Source organism: Rissa tridactyla, chromosome 12 (assembly GCF_028500815.1).
Source record: "Rissa tridactyla isolate bRisTri1 chromosome 12, bRisTri1.patW.cur.20221130, whole genome shotgun sequence".
NCBI classification, from domain to species: domain Eukaryota; kingdom Metazoa; phylum Chordata; class Aves; order Charadriiformes; family Laridae; genus Rissa; species Rissa tridactyla.
The window spans coordinates 6,041,218-6,060,985 of NC_071477.1; the positions used below are offsets into that span (position 1 = coordinate 6,041,218).

Below are 19,768 nucleotides of genomic sequence, written 5' to 3' on the forward strand. Positions count from 1 at the left end.
CCGCTCTCCCTCGCACCCGTCCTCACGCCTTGCATGGCTGCGGGACCGAGCGTGTTTAGTAAACAAGGTGATGAAACAGTTAAGGCAGGGAACGGAGGAGCCTGAGTGTGCGTTTCGTCACCGTGGGAAGGGGAAGGGAGCGTGAGTCGGCGGCTGAGGGGTCTGAGGGTGACTCACTGCCCTCCCCACGCCATAAATAGGAGCAGGAGCCCGGCGGCACCTAGAGCAGAGCAGCGGGGACCTGGCACAGCCACAGCTTTCCTGCCACCGCCGCACCATGGCACTCATCCTCCTGGCCCCGCTTGCCGTGGGGCTGCTGGCCCTCTCCTGCTGTGCGGCACCTCTCCAGAGCAAGCCGCGGGCGGTTGTCACCTTCCCGGGGGAGCTGGTCAGCACCCTGTCCGACCTGGAGCTGGCAGAGGTGAGGGGAGCACCGCCCCACGGCCCCCTCCCGGCACCCAGCACCCCGAGGGGCTCCCAGGGCAGCAGCGTGGGGCTGCGGGCTGAGCTCGGGGGCTGCCTGTCTCCCTGAGCCCTGGGAGCTGCCCAGGATGGGGTCTGGCACTTGGGGGTCTGTGGTGCCCAGGACTGCCCGAGCCCCCTCCCGCCTCACTCATCCCCTCCGGCTGCCTTTCCTCCCCAGAGCTACCTGCTGCGGTTCGGCTACACCACGGAGGCGGAGGCGAGGACGGGCAGCAAGCATGTGTCCCTGGCCAAGGCGCTGCGCAAGATGCAGAAGCAGCTGGGCCTGCAGGAGACAGGGGAGCTGGATGCCGGCACGCTGGAGGCCATGCGAGCCCCCCGCTGCGGCGTCCCCGATGTGGGACCCTTCCTCACCTTCGAGGGGGACCTCAAGTGGGACCACATGGACCTGACATACCGGTGAGTCTCTGCCCCAGGAGACCGAGCCTCGTGCCCACAGGGTGATGGTCCCCAGGGGATGGAGATGGGTGCGAGGGCTCAGGTGGGGCAGCAGTCTCAGCCCAGCCCGCCGGCCATTCCCCAATGCTGCTGGCACAGCTGGGTCTTGGCACGGCCAGAGCCAAGCCAGCACAGCGGCAGCATCTGCTCCTTGGCGCCCGGGAGAGCATCTGAGCCCTGGCCTCAGGGTGGTGGCCGGCTGCTCTGCCTGGCCGTGCCAGTCCTGCTGTCCACTCATGGGGTGGGGGCATGTCCCCACCGTGCACCTGGAGCAGGGTCACTCCTGCAGCCTGAGCTGGGACATGGCAGTGCTGACCCCACGCCTCCCCCCGACAGGGTGATGAACTACTCCCCTGACCTGGACCGTGCTGTGATCGATGACGCCTTCAAGCGGGCATTCAAAGTGTGGAGCGATGTGACCCCCCTCACCTTCACCCAGATATACAGCGGCGAGGCAGACATCATGATCATGTTCGGCAGCCAAGGTGAAATCCCGCGGGCAGGCAGGGAGCTGGGAGCCGGCTCAGCCACGGGGAGAGGGCTGTCAATGTGTCCTGCCCGTGGGACCATCACCCCGCATCTCCCCAGGCTGTGTCCCCCTGTGCCAGGGGTCCCTCTGCTCCTGCATGTGCCCAGAGGCACATGTGCATGTGGGCACGCAGGGGGTGCGCTGGGCTCGTGTGCCTGGGGTCCGTGTGCATGCCGGGGGCTCCTCCGCTGGGGCTGGCACTGAGGGTGCTTTTACCCGCAGAGCACGGGGATGGATACCCCTTCGACGGCAAGGACGGGCTCTTGGCCCATGCCTTTCCCCCAGGCCGGGGGATCCAGGGCGATGCCCACTTCGATGATGACGAGCTCTGGACACTGGGAACCGGCATAGGTAAGGGCAAGGTCCGGCAGGTCAGGGGGGACCAACAGCACCCACCCTAGCCCCGTTGCTGACCTGTCCCTCTCCTGAGCAGTGGTGAAGACCCGCCATGGGAACGCCAACGGGGCCGACTGCCACTTCCCCTTCGTCTTCGAGGGCCAGTCATACTCCCGGTGCATCACGGAGGGGCGCACGGACGGGCTGCCCTGGTGTGCCACCACCGCCAGCTACGACCGGGACAAGAAATATGGCTTCTGCCCCAGCGAGCGTGAGTAGCGGCACCTGCAGCCTCTGCATGACCCTGTGGGTGCCCGGGGCCATCCTCACCCCTCCTCACTCCACAGTCCTCTACACCAATGGTGGCAACAGTGATGGATCCCCCTGTGTCTTCCCCTTCATCTTTGACGGCACCTCCTATGACACCTGCACCACGGACGGGCGCTCCGATGGCTACCGCTGGTGTGCCACCACTGCCAACTTTGACCAGGACAAGAAATACGGCTTCTGCCCCAACCGAGGTGCGACTGGGGAGAGGGCATGTAGGGAGGGGGTGTGTGGGCTGGCTGGTCCCCAGCCGTAGTGCTCAGGGGTGGGCACCCGAGGGGTCTCGGGGCTGTCCCAGGCTAGGGACTGGGGCCAGCCCCACTGACGCTTGTGTTGCAGACACGGCAGTGATTGGCGGCAACTCCCAGGGAGACCCGTGCGTTTTCCCCTTCACCTTCCTGGGGCAGTCCTACAGCACCTGCACTAGCCAGGGCCGGCAGGATGGCAAGCTCTGGTGTGCCACCACCAGCAACTACGACACTGACAAGAAGTGGGGCTTCTGCCCGGACAGAGGTACCAGACCCCCTGCACGCACCCTCTGGCCCATGCTGCTGTGGTCCCCATGGGGGTCACGGTCCCTGGCCAGTGTGTCCCGTCCCACCAGGCACTGAGGCCAGTGCTTTCCCCCAGGTTACAGCATCTTCCTGGTGGCTGCCCACGAGTTCGGGCACTCGCTGGGGCTGGACCACTCCAGCGTGCGCGAGGCCCTGATGTACCCCATGTACAGCTACGTCCAGGACTTCCAGCTGGACCCGGATGATGTCCGAGGCATCCAGTACCTCTACGGTGAGCAGCTGTGCCATGGCCAGGCAAGCCAGGGGTCCAGTGGTGGTGGGCCAGCCCCCAGCCTCATGCCCTCCCCTGTATTCACCCAGGTCGTGGCTCTGGCCCGGAGCCCACCGCCCCTGTGCCCATGCCCACTGAGGAGCCCCAGCCCATGCCCACCGAGGCTGGCAGCACCTCCACCACTGAGGAGGAGGAGGAGGAGACGCCAGAGCCCACAACTGAGCCCATTCCCGTGGACCCCAGCTGGGATGCCTGCATGGAGAAGAACTTCGACGCCATCACAGAGATCAACGGGGAGCTGCATTTCTTCAAGGATGGGTGAGAGCGGCACCCGGCACTTCCTCTCCTGGTGGTGAGGGGGTCTGGGGGGACATGGGGCTGTGCCAGGCTGAAGTTACCAGGACGGCTGACCTTCCCCAACAGGAAATATTGGACCCACTCGTCCTTCTGGAAGTCAGGCATCCAGGGCGCCTTCTCCATCGCAGACACCTGGCCTGGCCTCCCAGCTGTCATCGATGCTGCTTTCCAGGACGTGCTCACCAAGAGGGTCTTCTTCTTTGCAGGTGAGCTCTGCCCCTGCCGCTCTCAGCCCTGGTGCCACCGGCATCACGAGGAGCCCGCTCCTGCCTTGGCACCCTCAGGGCTGGCTGACGCCCATGCTCTCTCCTGGCTGCAGGTCGGCAGTTCTGGGTGTTTTCTGGCAAGAACATGCTGGGTCCCCGGGGGATCGAGAAGCTGGGCATCGGGAAGGAAGCTGGCCGCATCTCGGGGGCCCTACAGCGGGGCCGTGGCAAAGTGCTGCTCTTCAGTGGGGAGAGCTACTGGAGGTGAGCGGGTCCGGGCGGCTGTGGGGGTGGCCTGCCAGCTCCCCTGACGAGGGGCTGGGACGGAGGGTTCCCGGCAGCCCTCAGCACGGCTCTGCTCTCACCGCAGGTTGGACGTGAAGGTCCAGAGGGTGGACAAGGGCTACCCCCGCGCTACCGACGACGTCTTTACTGGTGTCCCCCTTGATGCGCGCAATGTCTTCCTCTACCAAGGTGAGCGTGGACCTGGTGGGTGGGGGCCATGCTGTCACCCCCAGGCTGCCCCTCTGCACCTGGCACAGGGCAGGGGCTGCACTGTGGGGAATGGCCCCATTGCAGGGCAAGCCATCAGCGCTGGCAGGTCCCTGTGGTGGGGGGCTGGCCAGGACCTGGTGAGGGCTGTGTGCTGGGGCCACATTTCTGTGTGCCTGCATTGCTTGGGAGGCCACTGGGACAGGTCCTCCTCCCTGCTGACCCTCCTTCCACCTCCCTCCTCTCACAGACAAGTACCACTTCTGCCAGGGCAGCTTCTACTGGAGAATGACGCCACGCTACCAGGTGGACCGGGTAGGCTACGTCAAGTATGACATCCTGCAGTGTCCCCAGCACTGAGGACCCAACTGGCGTGCTGCTCCCTGCCCATCGCTGCCAACCCCCAGGCTCCTGTCTCACAGCCTGATCCCCTGGGACACCAGGGGCCGCACAGCCTCGCGGCCGTGGGGCAGCCCCCACCGAGGTGGGGGCTTTGCTGTCTCCCCGGCAGGAAGGGGCAGGGAGTCCTGGGGTCACCCCTCGGGAGCTGCCTGGCCCAGGGAGCCCCAGCTGGGGAGCAGGACTCTCACCCTGCCAGCACCGGCTCTGCCGTGCAGAGGCGTTTGCCTGGTGCAAACCACACATGGATTTATAACGACTTTGTCTTTCTGCTGAGCCACCCGGGCTGGGTCGAGCCGGGCTCCGCTGGGAGCTGGTGCCTGGGGACTCGGCCGGGGCAGGGACGCGGGGCTCTGCCTCGTTCCTGCCCACTGCCCGCTCTGCCAACCTCCATCTGCCCGTTTTTAATAAAGACAATCCTTTGGACACAGCCTCCGAGTGCTCCATCAGCCGGCTGGGGCCGTGGCGTGGTGAACCCCCAAGGTGCTGGGCCGGAGACATCGTTCTCCCACAGGGTTTGGGGTGCCAGCATTGGTAGGGAAGGGGACGGTGGGCAGGGGGCCTGCTGCCAAGTCCCCCCTTCTGCTGAGGGCTCTTCTATCCCTAAGGGACATCAGATCCCACCGAGGAGGATGTTCCTTGGTCCCAACATCCCCAGCCCCATACCACCTGCAGGCCCCCGTGCCCCTTCACCCTCCAGAGCCCCTCCTGCCCCCCTGAGCCCCCCCAGGCCCTGGCTTCCCAGTACCCTGCCAGCCCCCGTCCCTCCCCTGTGTCCCCAGCTCTCCACCGGTGGTGAGGGACACGTGTCTGTCACATGCTGGGACACGGCTTGTGGCCGGGGTCCGGCCTGCAGGCCGGACCCACACCCCTCCTGCAGCGTGCTGGCCCCGCAAAGCCGCCCTGGCCCGGCCCGGCCCGCGGAGCCCAGCGGCGGGGCCTGGGCCGTCTCCGGGGGCTGCCCGGGGCCGTGGCAGGGTGGGGCGGCCGCAGCCCCGGGGCTGTAATTAGCTGTAATTAGCGGCCGCGGCTCCGCGCAGGGCGGAGGCAGAGCACAGCCCCGTCCCGTCCCGCCGGGGTCCCGTTCCAGCACCCCCCGTGCGGCGGCGGCTGCGGGGCGGCGTGGAGTCGGGCGGGGCGGAGCGACCCGCGATCCGTCCCGTCGAGCCGTTTCGTTCCGTTCCGCGCTGTGCCGATCCGAGCTGAGCCGAGCTTTACCGTGCCCAGCCGAGCCGTGCCGGCCGTGCCCGCCGAGCCGAGCCGAGCCGTGCCAGCCCTGCAGCCGCGGGGGCGGCGCGGCGGGCGGTGCCGCGGGCACTAGGACCCCGGTCAGCGCCCGGCGGGGCCGCGCTCGGCGGCCGCCGGGGCCCGGAGACACTTGTGGAGGCGGCGGGGCCATGAGCCGGCGGTTCACCGTCACCGCGCTGCCCCGCCACGGCCCCGCGGCCACCCGCCGACCCGACCGCGACGCGGGGGGCGGCAGCCTGCCCGGCCGCGACGGCAGAGGTGAGCGCCGGGGCACGGCCGGCGGGGCGGGGGGGGGGTTCCGTGGGGCAGGGTCCGTGGGAGGCTCCGTGGGGCAGGGTCCCTCGGGCAAAGTCCGTGGACAGGGTCCGGCGGGGCAGGGTCCGTGGGGAGGGGTGTGTGGGGCAGAACCGGTGGAGCAGTCCGTGGAGAGGGTCCGCGGGGCAGGGGCAGGGGGGGCAGAGTTCCCAGGGCAGGGTCCGTGGGGCAGGGCAGGGCCGTCGGGGCACCGGGCAGGTGTGTGGAGTCACTTCGGGACGGGGGTTGTTCGGCCGGGCCCCTCGGAGACGGAGAGGACCCCCGGAGCGGGGCTGGTGTGGGGCTCAGGGCACGGGGGGTGCGGAGCAGGGAGTGGGGCTTGGCTGCCAGGGCAGGGCCCTTCATCCCCCGCTGTCGCCCAGGGTTGCCCCCACTCCCCGGGGAGGTCCCCTGCCCTATCCCCATCACAGGGTCTGTGGGAGCACGGCCTTGTTCGTGCGGGACCAGCAGTGGGATGGAGCTGGGATCGTGGCCGGCTGTGGGGTGCAAGGCTGCACGCTGCTCCTCAGGGAGCCACGGAGGAGGGTGGGCTGTGGGCATGCGAGGGCATGGGGAGGGCAGGCTGTGGCTGGCCCACAGCAGTGGTGGCCCACTGGGCTGCGGTAGGTGCAGGTGCTCGGGCTGGCAGGCCCCGTTGCCTTGCGGTGCCCAGGGGACGTGGTGGCGGGGCTGCGCTGTCACCGGAGCCGTATCGATCCCAGAAACCCGGCCGATGGCAGCACCGTGCTGCGTGGAGCTGTGACCTTGCACCCTCAGCGAAGGGCGCTGGTGGGAGGCGGTGAGCAGCCGGACGGGCGCCGCGATGGCCAGGCCGGGCTGTGCCCCCACGAGTGGGCTCTGGCCCCCGGGTCCCTCTGCCCGGGATCCCGTCTGTGGTGGGCTGGTGCTGGGCTGGACCCGGCAGCAGGCGAGTGCTGGGCCACTTGTCACCCCACAGCATTCCGGGGCGGCGGGGGCCTGGCCCATGGGCTGCGCCAGGGGCAGAGAAGCCAGTCCTGTGCCGGAGCCATGGCTGGAGCCCGTGGCCCTCCAGGAATGGCTTATCAGCTTGGCGGCTGATCTACTCACAGGGGGCCAGGCAAGGAGCGGGCCTGGCCGAGGGGGAGCTGGGGTGGGCATGCCGCAGGGGCCGCGGCAGGGGAGGCGCAGGGACGGTGTCCCTTCCCAGCTGAGCTGTGACCTTGCGCCCTCGCAGAGGACAGACAGCGTTGCGGCCCTGCCGGCGGGCGCCCCAGGACCGACCCTGCACCGTGGGTCAGCCGCAGCCATGGCGGGGTGCATGCAGAGGGGTCAGGGCAGCGTGCTGGAGACCCCCGAGCTGCCCCAGTTCATGTCCAGTGTTGCTCTGTGGCCCTGGGGCTGTGGATACAGCCTCCTGGGGTGATGGATGAGAGGGGGTGCCGTGGGGCTGGTTGCCCACAGGGGTGACGTGGGGCTGCGGATGGCAGAGCTGCCCGTGTGGCACCGGGGAGGGATGGGGTCCCAGTCGGGGGCTCTGTGATGCCTGGCCCTTCACAGCGTCACACGCAGGGCCGGCAGCGGTGCAGGAGTGATGGAGGCCCTGGGGATCTTGGAGCGGGTCCTGGGGCAGGAGCAGGTGGGGGCTGCAGCCGGCTGTGCTGCTCGGTGCCGGGGCAGCGTGGGGACCGTCTGTCCCGACACAGACCCCGGTGGGGCCTCGCTCCCAGCTGGCCGGGCCCGGGGACAGCCTGCCCGGCGGGCTAACGCTGCTCTCCCAGCGCCGTACCGGGGCCGTGGGGCCGCCTCGCTGCCGCCCCTCCCTGCCGGCTCTGCAGTCCCGGGAATGGGCCTTCCCGGTGCCGGGCAGGGGGCGGGGAGACCACCGCAGCGGGGACCGGGCGCAGGTGCGCGGCCGGAGCCGGGGCTGGGCCCGGGGCTGGATGGAGACGGACGGTCGCCGCCGGTGCGGGGTCTGTGCGGGGCCCCGGGGGGCGGCCGGGGCTGCGCGGGGCCTCGCCGCCGCCAGGGGGCGCCGCCGGGACGGGACGGGACGGTCTCCGACGGGGGGGTGTGTCCGGCCCCGCCCCGCAGGGTGGGGGACCCGGCCGCTCCCGCCGCCCCCACGGGGGTCTCCCCCAGCACCCGCGGCGTGGGGGGCCGGGGATCGGGTGGGTCTCCCCTGGGACCCGGCCGTGAGGGGCTGGACCCCACGGAGCGCTGGCCGTGGGGCTGGGCTCCCCCCACCCCTCGGGGCGATGGCCGTGGGGCAGCTGCCCTGGCTCGGGGGCGGCACCGGGGCAACCCTGGAGCGGAGCCCCCCCCGTGTCCCGAGGCAGCCGGTCTCGGCGGCAGTCACCATGACAACCAACTGGTTAAGGAGCCTCTCTCGTTGCCATGGAAACCGGACCCGATGTCATCCCTGCCGGCGGCTCCCGATGCTGGGGGGGGGGGGGTGTTCAGCCGCTCGCCCAGACCCGCCGGGGCTGTGTGGGGCAGCCGTGCTGGGGGTCGGCCCCGGGCGGGGCGTGGGCACCCAGGGGTGGGGGACTCCACCAGTCCTGGCTGCGTCCCGGCCCTGCGGCTGCTGCCCACAACAGCAGCCTGCTGTGGGGCCGCGACCGTGGGGGGCCCAGGGTGCAAAGGTGGGGCAGGACCCCCGTGCTGTGCCGGGGCAGGGGTCCCACAGCCCGTGCTGAAGGCACCATGCGTGGGGCACAGAAGCCCAGCCTCCCCTGCCCTCCACCCCCATTGCTGCGGACCCCCAGCTCTCCCCCAGCTCCCCCAGCCCAGGGCTGAGCAGGGGGTGCTATGTGGGACACAGGACACCCCAGAGCCTTGGCTAATCTTGCTGCTGTGCCAAACCCTTTTGGGAGCAGCCGGCGATGGCTGTGCAGCCGCTCCTCGGCCGTCACCGTGCCCTCTGGCCCTCGCTCAGCTGCGGCAGCCCGGCGTCCTCGAGGCGCTGCAGCCGGCATGGGGCTGTTCCGGGGCTCCTCGGCCACTCTGCCCAGGAGCGGGGCCCAGCGGGAGGAGGTTGATTCGGCGGCTTATCCCTATGCTGGGCTGCCCGGCTGCCCAATGCCATGGCCCTGCTGCCGGCAAGACATCTGGGCAGGGCAGCCAGGGACGCCGCGGCAGCTGCGTGTGATGCAGGGCTGCCATGACACAGGAGTTCACATCCTCCTGCCCTGTCCCACTGCCTCCTGCCCTGCCCCACTGCCGCCCTTCTGCTCTTGGCCTCGGGCAGCTGCACCGGCTCCCAACTCCCTGTGGCTCCACTTGCAGCCCCATGGGACATCATCCCTCCCTCCACGCCAGTGGAGCTGGTGGCAGGTCTGAGCTGGCACCCGTGCCACCTCCAGGCTCTGTTTTTGCCCTGGTGCTGGTGGCAGGGTCCTGACCTGTCTGGATAGGGATGAGCAAGACCCCTCCGTCCCACTGAAATGCTGCGGGATATGCTGCCCCTGGGCTTATGGGGGCAGCAGGACAGAGCGGTGTGGGGCACACCATGATGCAAATCCTCTGGCACAGCCCCCGGCTCTGTGTGTAACGCTGCCCTCTGCACCCCACTGTTACTCCCCCCAGTCCCTCTGTGTGGGCTGAGGCAGGCTGCCGATGGTGCCCGGGGATTGCTGCAGGTGGTGCAGCATGGTCACCGGCATCTCCGCAGCATGACCACCCTTGCCTCCAGGGCGGGCTGCTGCCAGGCTGCCCTCTCTGTACCCTCAGGAGGTTTCCCAGCACCTCCAGCACGTGTCTTGCTCCTGGGAGGTTTGACCGCTGCTGGTGACAGGACAGGCAAGGGCTATGCAGCTGGCTGTTGGGACACCTGCCCTGGGAAGGGCTGTGGGGACAGTTCCCCCCACCCAGAGTCTGCGTGGCATGGTGGGTGCAGGGGATCTGGGACTGGGGCCGTGCTCAGGGGGCTCTGTGGGGTCTGCAGTGGCACAGGATGGTTTGCAGGGATGCTGTGTGTCCTGGGCTGGCTCTGGCTCTTGGGGGTTTCCCACTGCTCAGCAGTTTCCATCCCAGGGAGCATGGCAGAGACGACGTGGGGGGATGGTCCAGGGGAATGGTCCAGCTGTGCTGTGCCAACCCCTTGGCCTGGCAGAGGAGCTGTGCAGCTCTCCCTCATCATTCCTGGGCAGCTCTTGCAGTTAAGTGGGGCACTGATGCCATGCCTGGCTCCATGCCAGGATCCTGCCTGTGCCTGGGGACCACTTGCAGCTGATCCCCCCGCACCATGCTCGGGGAAAGCCGTCTGCCTCTCTCCAGCCCCAGCTCCTCTGCCCATGCCCTTGTGCTTGCCTGCAGCGCAAGGGCATGGGTGCTGCCCAAGCCATGCCAAGCCTCTCCACTCCCGGCATGCTGGGGCCACGTACCCCAGCCCCAGGGCATCACGCTCATGTGCTGTGCTGGGGGATTGAGCTCCCTTGGTCTGGCTCTGCCCCAGGGACACCCCCAATGTGCCCCACCCCATGCCGGTGGGACCCCATGTGTAGCCTAAGCGAATGCAGTTGGTAGCATAGCCCCCCTCCGCTGCTGGCAAATCCCAGCCCCTGAAATGGAGCCATAATCCAGGGATTAGGGGATTAGTGTTTTTTCACGTGCTCCCTCCCCCCCATCTGTTTTAGCAGGAAAATCCCTCTTGTGCCGAGCCCACGCGCTGCGGCCTCATGCGCAAAACTATCATCTCGGCACTTGCCGTGGCTGGCTGGCCCCCGCGCGGCCCCCAGCCCGCTGCCCCTCTGCCTGGCCATGGCCTCCGGGGCGGGGGGGGGCTCTGCAAATCCCCCAGGACTCGTCAGGGAGAGCAGCTCTGCCCACTGCGTCCTGCCTGCAGCCCTGGCTGTGCAGGCAGCGTGCGGGGGCTTGTCCCATCCCTTGGGAGCGGGCCAGCCCCTTGCTCCAACGCTGGCACCTGCTCAAGGCCAAGAGACGTGGGGGTGAGGGGACGGAGCTGCTGCGGCCAGCATGCGCGGTCTGGGCAGGGAGGGGGGGCAATATGGGGGTGGCAGCACTCTGCCCACGCTGGGGCAGCCCCTGAGCTGCCCACCCTGCCTGCAGGCCGTCCTGCACCGTTTTTTCTGCAGAGCTGGGGCTGTGCCGGTGTGGCTCCCAGGGGACAACGGGCCCAGGAGGGTCCTGTCAGGGCAGGGGCTGGGGCTGGCAGTGTGGTGGGTGTGAGGGGTCCGAGCCCTCCTGCCTCGCAAGGTGAGGGCCAGGGAGCCTCCGCGCTGCAGAGCAGCTGGCCCCGTACCAGGAGAAAGTAAACAATTAATTACAGCCGTCAAGAAGTAACTAACGCCAGCGGGCTGTCATGATCTCAGCCTGCTCCGGAGGAGATGCCTGGAGCTGCAGCCAGCTCCGGCTCTGGGATCCTCCCGGATTAAGTGGAGGAGAGAAGGGGGGGCTGCGAGCAGCCCTGCGGGGTCAGCACAGGGTCCTGTCAGCAGCCCCAGCCTTGAGCCCCATGGCCGTTCTCCAGAGTCAGCCCCGGACCTGCCGCGCTGTGGGTCTGGGGGGAGCCGTGCTGGGGTGTTCCTGGGTGCAGTGTGATCCCCAGCCTCCCTGGAGACCCAGGGGGGTCAGGCCAAGCCATCTCCCATCTGCGGGTAGCGTTTCCTGCTCTGCATCCTCTGCAGGACCCCTGGCACCACTGCAGGATGGTCTGGCTGTCCCCCTCCTCCCTGAGGTGGGCTTGGATGATGGTGGCTGCAGGCCAGTCCTGCTGCTGGGGCGGGGGGGCTTCATCTCCGGCCAGGGCCCTGCTGCCTGCAGAGGGGTCCTTGGCATGGCTGGCACTGCCCGACCCGAGAGCTGCCCCCCCCAGGAGCTGCCCCCCGCTGGCCTTGCTGCGGGCAGGGGCTGCCCGGGCATGGGGGGCTGCCCTGACCCCAGGCCTCAGCATCCCTTGGGGATGTGTCAGCCCCGCAGGTGCAGGATCTGCACCACTGCACACCCCGAGCCGTGTGCCCGGTCCCGGGGCTGCACCGGCGGCCGGGTGCGGGGGCCGGTGTGGGATGCGGATGCCGGTGTGGGGTGCGGAGGCTGACGGCGGGGTGCGGGGGCCGATGCGGGGTGCGGGGCCGTCCCGCCCGCGCCAGCCGGGTCCCGCAGCGCTGCCGTGCCCTAGTTCCTCCCCCCGCCTGGCTCAGCCGGGAGGCGGCGTGTGCTCCGCTCCGCGCCCTCCCCCGCCTCGCCCCTGCCTTGCCGCTGCTCCCCTCCCCACAGCGGCGGGGGCAATGCCTCCTGCATACGTGATGAAGTGAGAGCGACCGGGCTGGGCTCCGCCGGCAGCAGAGAGCCGAGAGCCCGGGCGCCTCCGCACTGCAGCCCCCTCCCACCGGCGGCGGCGGGGGGCGGCGCGGGGACGCGGCTGGCTGCGGAGCGCGGCGCTCGCAGCTCCCGGGCAGCAGCGTGCGGCCGCGGGCAGCCGGCGCCATGCTGAACAACCTGGCCGACTGCGAGGACGGCGACGGCGGCGCCAGCCAAGGTGAGGGGCCGGGACCGGAGCCGGGGGACCGGGAACCGGGGGAGCCCGGGGCGGCCGCCTCTGCCGGGCTGGGGTCCGGGTCTCGGCGCCGAGCGGGTGGCAGAGGCAGCGCGGAGCCGGGGGTGCCGCGGCCGCCGGACCCCGTCACGGGGCAGGCGGACGGCACCGGCACCGGCTGCGACGGCGGCTCTTGGTCCGCGGCCCCGCGGGGCTGCGGCGGGAGGTGCGGGGCCGCTCCCGCTGCCGGCCCGCGGCTGCGGCTTCCCGCGGCGGGCGCCTCCGCGCAGCCCCGGCCCTGCTACCGCCGCTGCGGCAGCCCCGGGAAACCGCGGCGCGGCTGGAGCAGCGGCCGCGGCGGGGCCGAGCAGTGCCCGGGGCTTGCCGGAGAGCCTCCTCCCGGGCGGGGGATGCGGGCTGAGCTCCGGGCGATCCCGCTGGACTCCGGCCCCTGCCCTCTCCCGGGCAGCCCCCGGCGGCCGCTGCACCGGCCCGCTCCTGCCTACCTGGGACCCCCGCAGGGAACCCCGCGCCCGGCTGCCGCCCCCACTATCCCGGATACCTCCTACCCATCCCTCCCTACCGCCTCCCCCCTCCAGCTGCCGCCCACCCATCCCTGCCTACCTCCTCCCCAGCCCTTCCTACCGCCTCCCCCATCCCCGCTGCCGCCCCCCCAGCCCTCCCTACCGCCGCCCCCCATCTCCGGCTGCCGCCCCCCCATCCCGCCCTACCGCTTTCCTCATCCCCGCTGCTCCCCCCTCCCCCCCCGATTCCTCCCCGCTGCCGCCCCCCCGATCCCTATCAGCCATCCCCCCCCGTACCTCCCCGCTGCCCCCCCGCATCCGCCGCCCCCCGGGGCCTCGCGGGGGCTCAGTCCGCCCCGTGCCGCCGCCGCTGTCCGCGGTGCTGAAGCGTCCGCCCGGGCCCTGCGCCGGGGCCGGCGAGAGCCGCTCGGCCCGGGGCCGCCGCGCTCCGCAGTGCCGGGCTGTGCCGGGCTGTGCCGGGCTGTGCCGAGCTGTGCCGGGCTGTGCCAAACCAAGCCAAGCCGTGCTGAGTCGTGCCGAGCCTTGGTCGTGCCGTACCGAGCCGGTCCGCTCGGTCTAGCCCGTGCTGTGCCCTGCCAGTCCGGTCCAAGCTGTGCCGTTCCCCACCAACCCGTGCCATGCCGGGCATGCTGCAGCCCCGGCGCACTGCAGGCGGGCAGGGCCGCTGCGGGCGAGGGGACGGGGCTGCAGCCCCGCAGGCGGTGGGGGACGCCAGGGCCTGGTATTGGCCACACATCTGCTGGCACTTTGGCCTGAGCTCTCCCCGGGGCAGTTGCCAACAGCCGAGCTGCTGTGGAGGGTCCTCAGGCCCCTGCGGGGCCATGTCTAGCCCCAGGCAGCTGGGCCGGTGCAGCACCCTCTCCTGCAGGTGTTTCTGTCGGGGATAGGGATGGGTTGGAGCCAGGGAAATGCAGTGATGTGCCTGAGGGGACCCGCAGTACCTCTTTGACTCCCCACAGCCCTCCACCAGGTCCCCTTGCCTGGTCCCCTCGCAGGGTCTGCTGGAAGCCCCAGCCAGGAGCGGACAGCCGGCTCTGGCAGTCGCTGCAGAAGTCCCCAGCTGCCTGCAGTGAGGTTCTGGGCACAGCTGCGATGAGGCTTTTGATGTTCGCTCTGCCCTACCAACCTGAGCCTGTTTATTTGTGTGTTTATTCATGGCTCTACTCAAGGTCAGGGCTGGCAGGAGTCTTCTGGGGGCACCTTGCCGGGCTGGGGGGAACCATGCTGGCCCCCAGCCCTGCCCTTCCCTGGGCTCTTGCCCTCCCGTTGCCCTCTGCAGCACCAGGATCTATCCCACTTGCTGTGTTTCCATCGCAGCAGTGCCGGTGGCATGGTGGCAGGCATTTCTGCCTTGCTGGGGTCTGGCGGGAGGGCTGGACATGGTGCCACTACAGATGGACCAGGCAGACTGTCCCTGGAGCCGGGCCTGGCAAGATGGTGTCCTGTGGGCCAGTGGGCACAGAGCTGGAGGCGGCGGGGACCCTGGGGGGCTTGAGAGAGCAGGGGAGCATCTGCAGGAGGGGTCACGGCAGGGCCCTCCACACCTGTGCCGAGGGTGGCTGCTGTGGTGGGGTGAGACTGCCTACCCCTCTGCCGAGGGTCGCACTGAGCTCCCTGTGCTGGGTCTGTCTGTGGGGACTGTGGATGACCCTGGGGGGTGGCAAAGCTATTGCATGCCAGTGGAGCTCCCCCCATGCATCCCGGCTGCTCTGGTGCTAGCTGGCCGGTGACTTGCTGAGCCCAGAGGAGCTGCTGAAGCCCTGGGTACCACTTAGGCCATTTCTGTTGGAAAGGCCAAGCAGTGTCCCTGCTCTGGACAGCCTGTGAGAGCCCCATGACAAGGGCTGGAAGGGCTCCAGCCCTGGCAGCCCAGCAAGGGCTGGGCTGGTGGCAGACCCTCTGGGGAGGTGGGGGGGAGCAGGGGAGCAGGCAAGGCTGCTGCCTGCAGTGTCCAGGCTGGCAGCTTGCACTGCTCTGTTTGGGCTGTGGAAATGTCAGACACAGCCCTGCTGCAGGCTTCCGTGCTGGTGCTCCAGCCAGGAAGCACCGGGCTGTCCGAGGAGGGGAGACCCGAGGCTGGGAGTTTTTCTGGAGCTTGTGTCCATGGCCATTTCCAAGGCAGGGCTCGGGCTGTCAGAGAATCTGGGAAGCTGTTTAAATGCAGCCAGCCAAAGCGCCTGTGCTGGAAATCCTGCGCCTGCAGGGCCGGCTGATCAAAGGGAGGATAATCCTGGGTTTAGGAAGGAAGAGGATGGGTCTGAAGTAGCAGTTGGTCCAATTTGGGTCAGGCAGTGAAAGAATCCAGCCCAAAAGGCCACTTGGTGTGCCTGATGGCTGGAGGGGCAAAGTGCAGCCCGGGTGTGGGGGGAGCACCCCCACACACCACCCCACTGCCACGCTGCAGCCGGGAGCCGGTACTGCTGTGCATGCTGCCAGCACGGGCCAGCGCTGCTCCGGCCACCGGTGGTCTCTGCCTTGGCGGGGGCCACGGTGGCTCCATGGCTTTTCTGAGGGTTACCCTACCCAGGGCAGCTGGCAGATAACCTTGCACAGGGGAGACGGAAGCCTGGGTGGGAGCAGAGGTACCAGCTACCATAAGGTCCCCTTGGCCATCCCCATCCACCTGAGGCACCCCCAGGCCAGCAGCCCAGGGCCAGGCCCGTGGACATGCGGCCAAATCCCCTTCATGGCTGGGGGTGACAGAACAGCACCGTGGCCTTCACAGCCAGCAGCTCCTGCAAAACGGCAGGAGCTGGGGACATCAGCCAGGGCCACGTGCTTACCCGTGTGCTCACCGGGCTGCTGGGGTCACCCTGGGGTGCCCCTTGCTGCTGGCTGTGGGCAGAGCCCCAAGGAGCGGGAGGAGGCTGCTCGCCAACCGGTGCTGTCAGATGCTCTGGCAGAAGTCAAGGTGCCCTGTGCACCTCCAGGGGAGCCCCGGGGCGTCCCTGGGCGCCGTGAGCAGCCACCGCACTGCTGCTGCCCCTGGGGCTGGCGGGACTGGTGCGGAGGTGCAGCACAGGAGGGGCCAGTGGCCAGGCCTGCGCAGGGGGTCCCTGAGCTGTCAGGACCCCTGTGCCAGCACCCGGTGGGCCCTGGGGCGCTGCGTCCCCCCTTGCCCATTGCTCCTCCCATCCAGCGCTGCAGCCCCAGCACTCGGTGTCCCCGGCCAGGGCTTGCCGTGCCCTCGCCGTGTGCCGTGGAGGGGACGGGCTGGCTGTGGCTGGGCAAGGAGCAGGCAGCAGCCCCGGCGGCAGCTCTGGTTAATTAGCCTGTAGGGTTTGGCTGCCTGGGCTCCCCCCAGGCAGTGCTCGGCTCCCTGTACCATGTAAAGCGATTAGGGAGGATTTGGGATAAGGGACATGACGCTTCCCAACCCAATTTAGGGATGAGTAAAAAGCCGTTAGGAGATCACATTGTGGCTGGTGCTGCAGCCCGAGTGCTGCCCCATGGGGTGGGTGAGCTCCCTGGGGCGCAGGGATGGCGCCTTGGGTCAGGGGGCTCCGGGCTGCCAGGGTGGGGTTGGGTTTGGGGTGCCCCGGGTAGGCAGGGTCGGTGGTAACCCCTGCCGCGCGCGGGACTGCGCAGTGCCCACAGCGGGGCCGTGGGTTCCTGCCAGCAATCCCGCTGCCAGCCCTTCCAGCCGCCGCAGCAAATTAAAAGGCCGATTCATGTTGAGTGATCCCTGGGGAGGGGGGCGGCTGAGCGCCGGGATCGAAGCCTGGCACGGCTCGGCTCTGCTCCGCTCGCGCTGCCTCTCGGGCTGCCCAGCCCCGTCCTGTGCTCCTGCCCTGGTGCCGCTTGTCCCCAGGTTGTGCTGGGGGAGCCGGGCCCAGGCAGGCCTGGCAGGTGCTGGGGGGACCTGGCAGCATTTCTGTGTGTCCCCACGGCCGGGAGGTGTCATCCCCTCCATGCCACCGGGCAGGGGTTGGGGATGGGGTGGGCCCTGCCTGCTTCTGCCTGCACAGACCACAAATCCTGTGGCAGCTGCCGGGGAGAGGCTGCACCAGCCCCTCTGCGGCAAAATGGTCTCCGGCAGGAGTGGGGAGCGTCACCTGGGACCCCGCGGGCCTTAACTCCTTCCAGCCTGTGGGGCCAGGGGCGAGGCGGGTGGTTGGGGGTCCCCCAGGGACACCGGAGCTGTGCTGCGTGCATGTCCCCATGTCCCCACCTCCTGCCAGCCCAGGGTTTCTCCTGGTGCCGGTTTTCCCGGCGATACCACCAGGCGAGGGGCTCCGGTGCTGGCCCTGGCAACATGGTCAACGCCAGCACTGGACTACAGTCCCTGCTGTGCCCCGGGCCAGGGGGTGGAGGGACTGCCAGGTCCGTGGGTGCTGTTATGGTGCTGGCGGGTTGCAGCATAGGCACCCCGGGGTGCTGCTGGCATCTGTCGTGCGGTGCCGGGCGGTGTTGGTCCTGTGGGGTCGGGGTGGGGTGGGCTGGGGCTGGGGGACACCGGCGGGTGCTGGGGGGCCAGGGCGCGGGTGCCGTGCGGGGCCGGAGTCCGGTCGCCTGCGCCGTTACATAAGAGCGGGAGCCGAGGCGGCCGTGGCTCGCCGTTGCCATGGAAACCAGCACGGTGATGTCGTCGGCCGGGTACCAGGCGGTGAGGCGAGGCCCCCGCGGGCTCAGCTCTCCCGATGGGGTCCCAGGGCCTCGCCAGGCTGCCAGCACGTCTCCCCGTGCCCCTGAGGCACCGCGCGGCACCGCTCGGTCCCAGGGGGGGAAGGTCGGCTATGGAGCCCCCCGGTCCTGCACCTGAGGGGGTCCGGAGTGAGGCCAGACCCATGGGCTGAGGTGTCCCGGTCCTGCTGCCGTGGCCGTTCTTGCGCAGGAGGAGCCAGCGGGCTCTGCCCCGCAGTTTGGCTGTGCCGACAAGGACGCTGCTGCCCCACTGCCCCACGCCCGGAGAGCCTGGGGACTGGCGGGAGGTGGGTGGCCAGCCCGTGGGTTGGCATCACCTGTGGCGCTTGGGGCTTCACCTCCCGGTCAGCCAGGAGCGCCGCGTATGCCAGGGAAATTGCGGATGGTGAATCACCACCGCACACAGGCAAACCGGCTCCCAGGATCCCGAATATGAGTCAACTGGCAGGAGGCAGGCGTTCTTGAATGGACCGGACCGCTCCAAACGGTCACGGGGTCTGTCCCAGGGCTGCCGCGGTGCATGGGTGGCTGCACCACCCTGGCCCACAGGTGGCCCCTGCGCCATCCATGTGCCCCTGGGTGCTCTTGGGCACCATGCTCATGGTCAGTGGAGGGGACGGCTCTAGCTCTGGGCTCCGGGGTGCGGAGCGGGTCTGTAACCCTGCCCATGTGGGCACCCTGCCCGGTGGTGCTGCTGCCACCGGCAGCATGATCGCCCTGGCTGCGCGGCCATAGTGGGGAGGATGGGTGCGTGGCGGGGAGCCCCTCTCCTCCCACTCAGGGCTGGAGACCAGGCCCAGCTGCCCGGGTTTCTCTGTGCCGCGGGGGCTGTCACCCGCCGAGCTGCTCTGCCCAGCACCATGTCCTTTGGCTCCCTGTCCCTGCGTGGCCCCTGTCCACCCTCCCTTCTGGGCCTCCGCTCAGGGATGCGCCGCTCCGGCAGCACCGTCCTCGCTGCCGCTCCATTTCCAGCCTGATTTATTTCTGCTGCTCTGCAGCTCGGCTGTTTTCCTTGCTATTAAGCCGACTCCGGGTTTCTTCTGCATGAGGTTGTTAATGCAGCGAGCAGCCGTGGCCCTGTCCCAGCAGCTCTGCCCGCGGTGGTGGCACCGCTGGATGCATCCCCACCTTGCGGTGCGGCCGGTGAGGCCGCAGACCCTGCTTCTGTGGTGCCTGTTGGGGAGCAGGAGCAGCCATCCAGCCACTCACCCTGCTCCCAGGTACCACGCTGGGACTGTCCCCCTCCGTGGTGTCACACTGAGCATCCGGCCGGATCCTGCCCCTGCAGACGCAGCGCTGCGGGCAGCCCCTGGCGCGCTCACCCGCGGGCGCCCTGTGCCGTGAGTTATTGCTGCCAGCCGTCCCGCCGGGAGGGTTCCCCCTGGATCCACACCGCTCACCTCACTGCGTGGATGCGCTCCGGCGGGTCCGTGTGCCGCCCCGGCCGGGCAGGGCAGCACGTGGCTCCTGGGGACGGGCGGCCCCTGCCCATGCGTGGCATGGGAGGTGCTGATGGCAGCTGGGATGCTACCATCGCCTGTCCTAGGATCCGGTGTGGGCATGGTGCCCATGGCCCCAGCAGCCCTCCCATGGGAGCTGGGGTGCTGGGGACCCCTCACAGCGGCAGCCCCGTGGGACGGGTGCTCTCCCGGCGCGGGCTGGGGCTGGGGCTGCCTGGCTGACATGGTGGCATCTCTGCAGGCGATGGCAATCCCAAGGAGAGCAGCCCCTTCATCAACAGCACGGACCTGGAGAAGGGCAAAGAGTATGATGGCAAGAACATGGCCCTCTTTGAGGTAGGGCACACAGGCGGCGGGGCAGGGAGGGTCCCTGGGGAGGGGGTTGAGCCGGGCAGCTGTCCCACAGCACCCCAACCTGCACCCTGGGCACCGGCACGTGCCAGAGCTCTGGGCCAGGGTCCCCAGGCTGCCACAGCCATGCCCAGTGCGACAGGCGGTGGGATAGCATTTGGCCAAGTCCCTGGGTCCCAGGGCTGGCCAAGTTCCTGAGGGAATGTCCTCACGGCTCGGGGCTCTGCTCTCCGCAGGAGGAGATGGACACCAGCCCCATGGTCTCGTCCCTGCTGAGCGGGCTGGCCAACTACACCAACCTGCCACAGGGCAGCCGGGAGCACGAGGAGGCTGAGAACAATGATGGGGGCAAGAAGAAGCCGGTGCAGGTGAGGGATGCAGGGGGGATGCAGACCCTT

General features: G+C 69.5%; 2 protein-coding genes across 3 annotated transcripts in view; both read left to right on the forward strand.

Annotated features, from left to right (window-relative positions):
- Positions 1-208: 208 nt before the first annotated feature.
- MMP9 (matrix metallopeptidase 9) lies at positions 209-4,784 on the forward strand. Its single transcript, XM_054218821.1, has 13 exons — positions 209-421; positions 644-882; positions 1,258-1,406; positions 1,673-1,801; positions 1,884-2,057; positions 2,134-2,307; positions 2,453-2,626; positions 2,744-2,899; positions 2,989-3,217; positions 3,323-3,462; positions 3,576-3,726; positions 3,833-3,936; positions 4,205-4,784. The coding sequence occupies exons 1-13, from the start codon at positions 278-280 to the stop codon at positions 4,312-4,314; spliced, it is 2,073 nt and encodes a 690-aa protein (XP_054074796.1). The 5' UTR covers positions 209-277; the 3' UTR covers positions 4,315-4,784.
- Positions 4,785-5,728: 944 nt separating this feature from the next.
- Positions 5,729-19,768, forward strand: part of SLC12A5 (solute carrier family 12 member 5) — a 28,466-nt gene continuing 14,426 nt past the window's right edge. For both annotated transcript variants that reach the window (XM_054218310.1, XM_054218311.1), the window contains exons 1-3: positions 5,729-5,859; positions 19,261-19,355; positions 19,607-19,738. In XM_054218310.1, coding sequence (XP_054074285.1) covers positions 5,751-5,859; positions 19,261-19,355; positions 19,607-19,738 — 336 coding nt within the window. In that variant the 5' untranslated portion in view covers positions 5,729-5,750. The remainder of the gene's footprint in view (positions 5,860-19,260; positions 19,356-19,606; positions 19,739-19,768) is intronic.

Bases quoted from the DNA above. Each gene is read 5' to 3' on its own strand.
- MMP9 (XM_054218821.1), top strand. From the start codon at position 278: ATGGCACTCATCCTCCTGGCCCCGCTTGCCGTGGGGCTGCTGGCCCTC. The intron at 2,900-2,988 runs GTGAGCAGCTGT...GTATTCACCCAG, and splicing joins AGGCATCCAGTACCTCTACG to GTCGTGGCTCTGGCCCGGAG. The intron at 3,218-3,322 runs GTGAGAGCGGCA...CTTCCCCAACAG, and splicing joins CTGCATTTCTTCAAGGATGG to GAAATATTGGACCCACTCGT.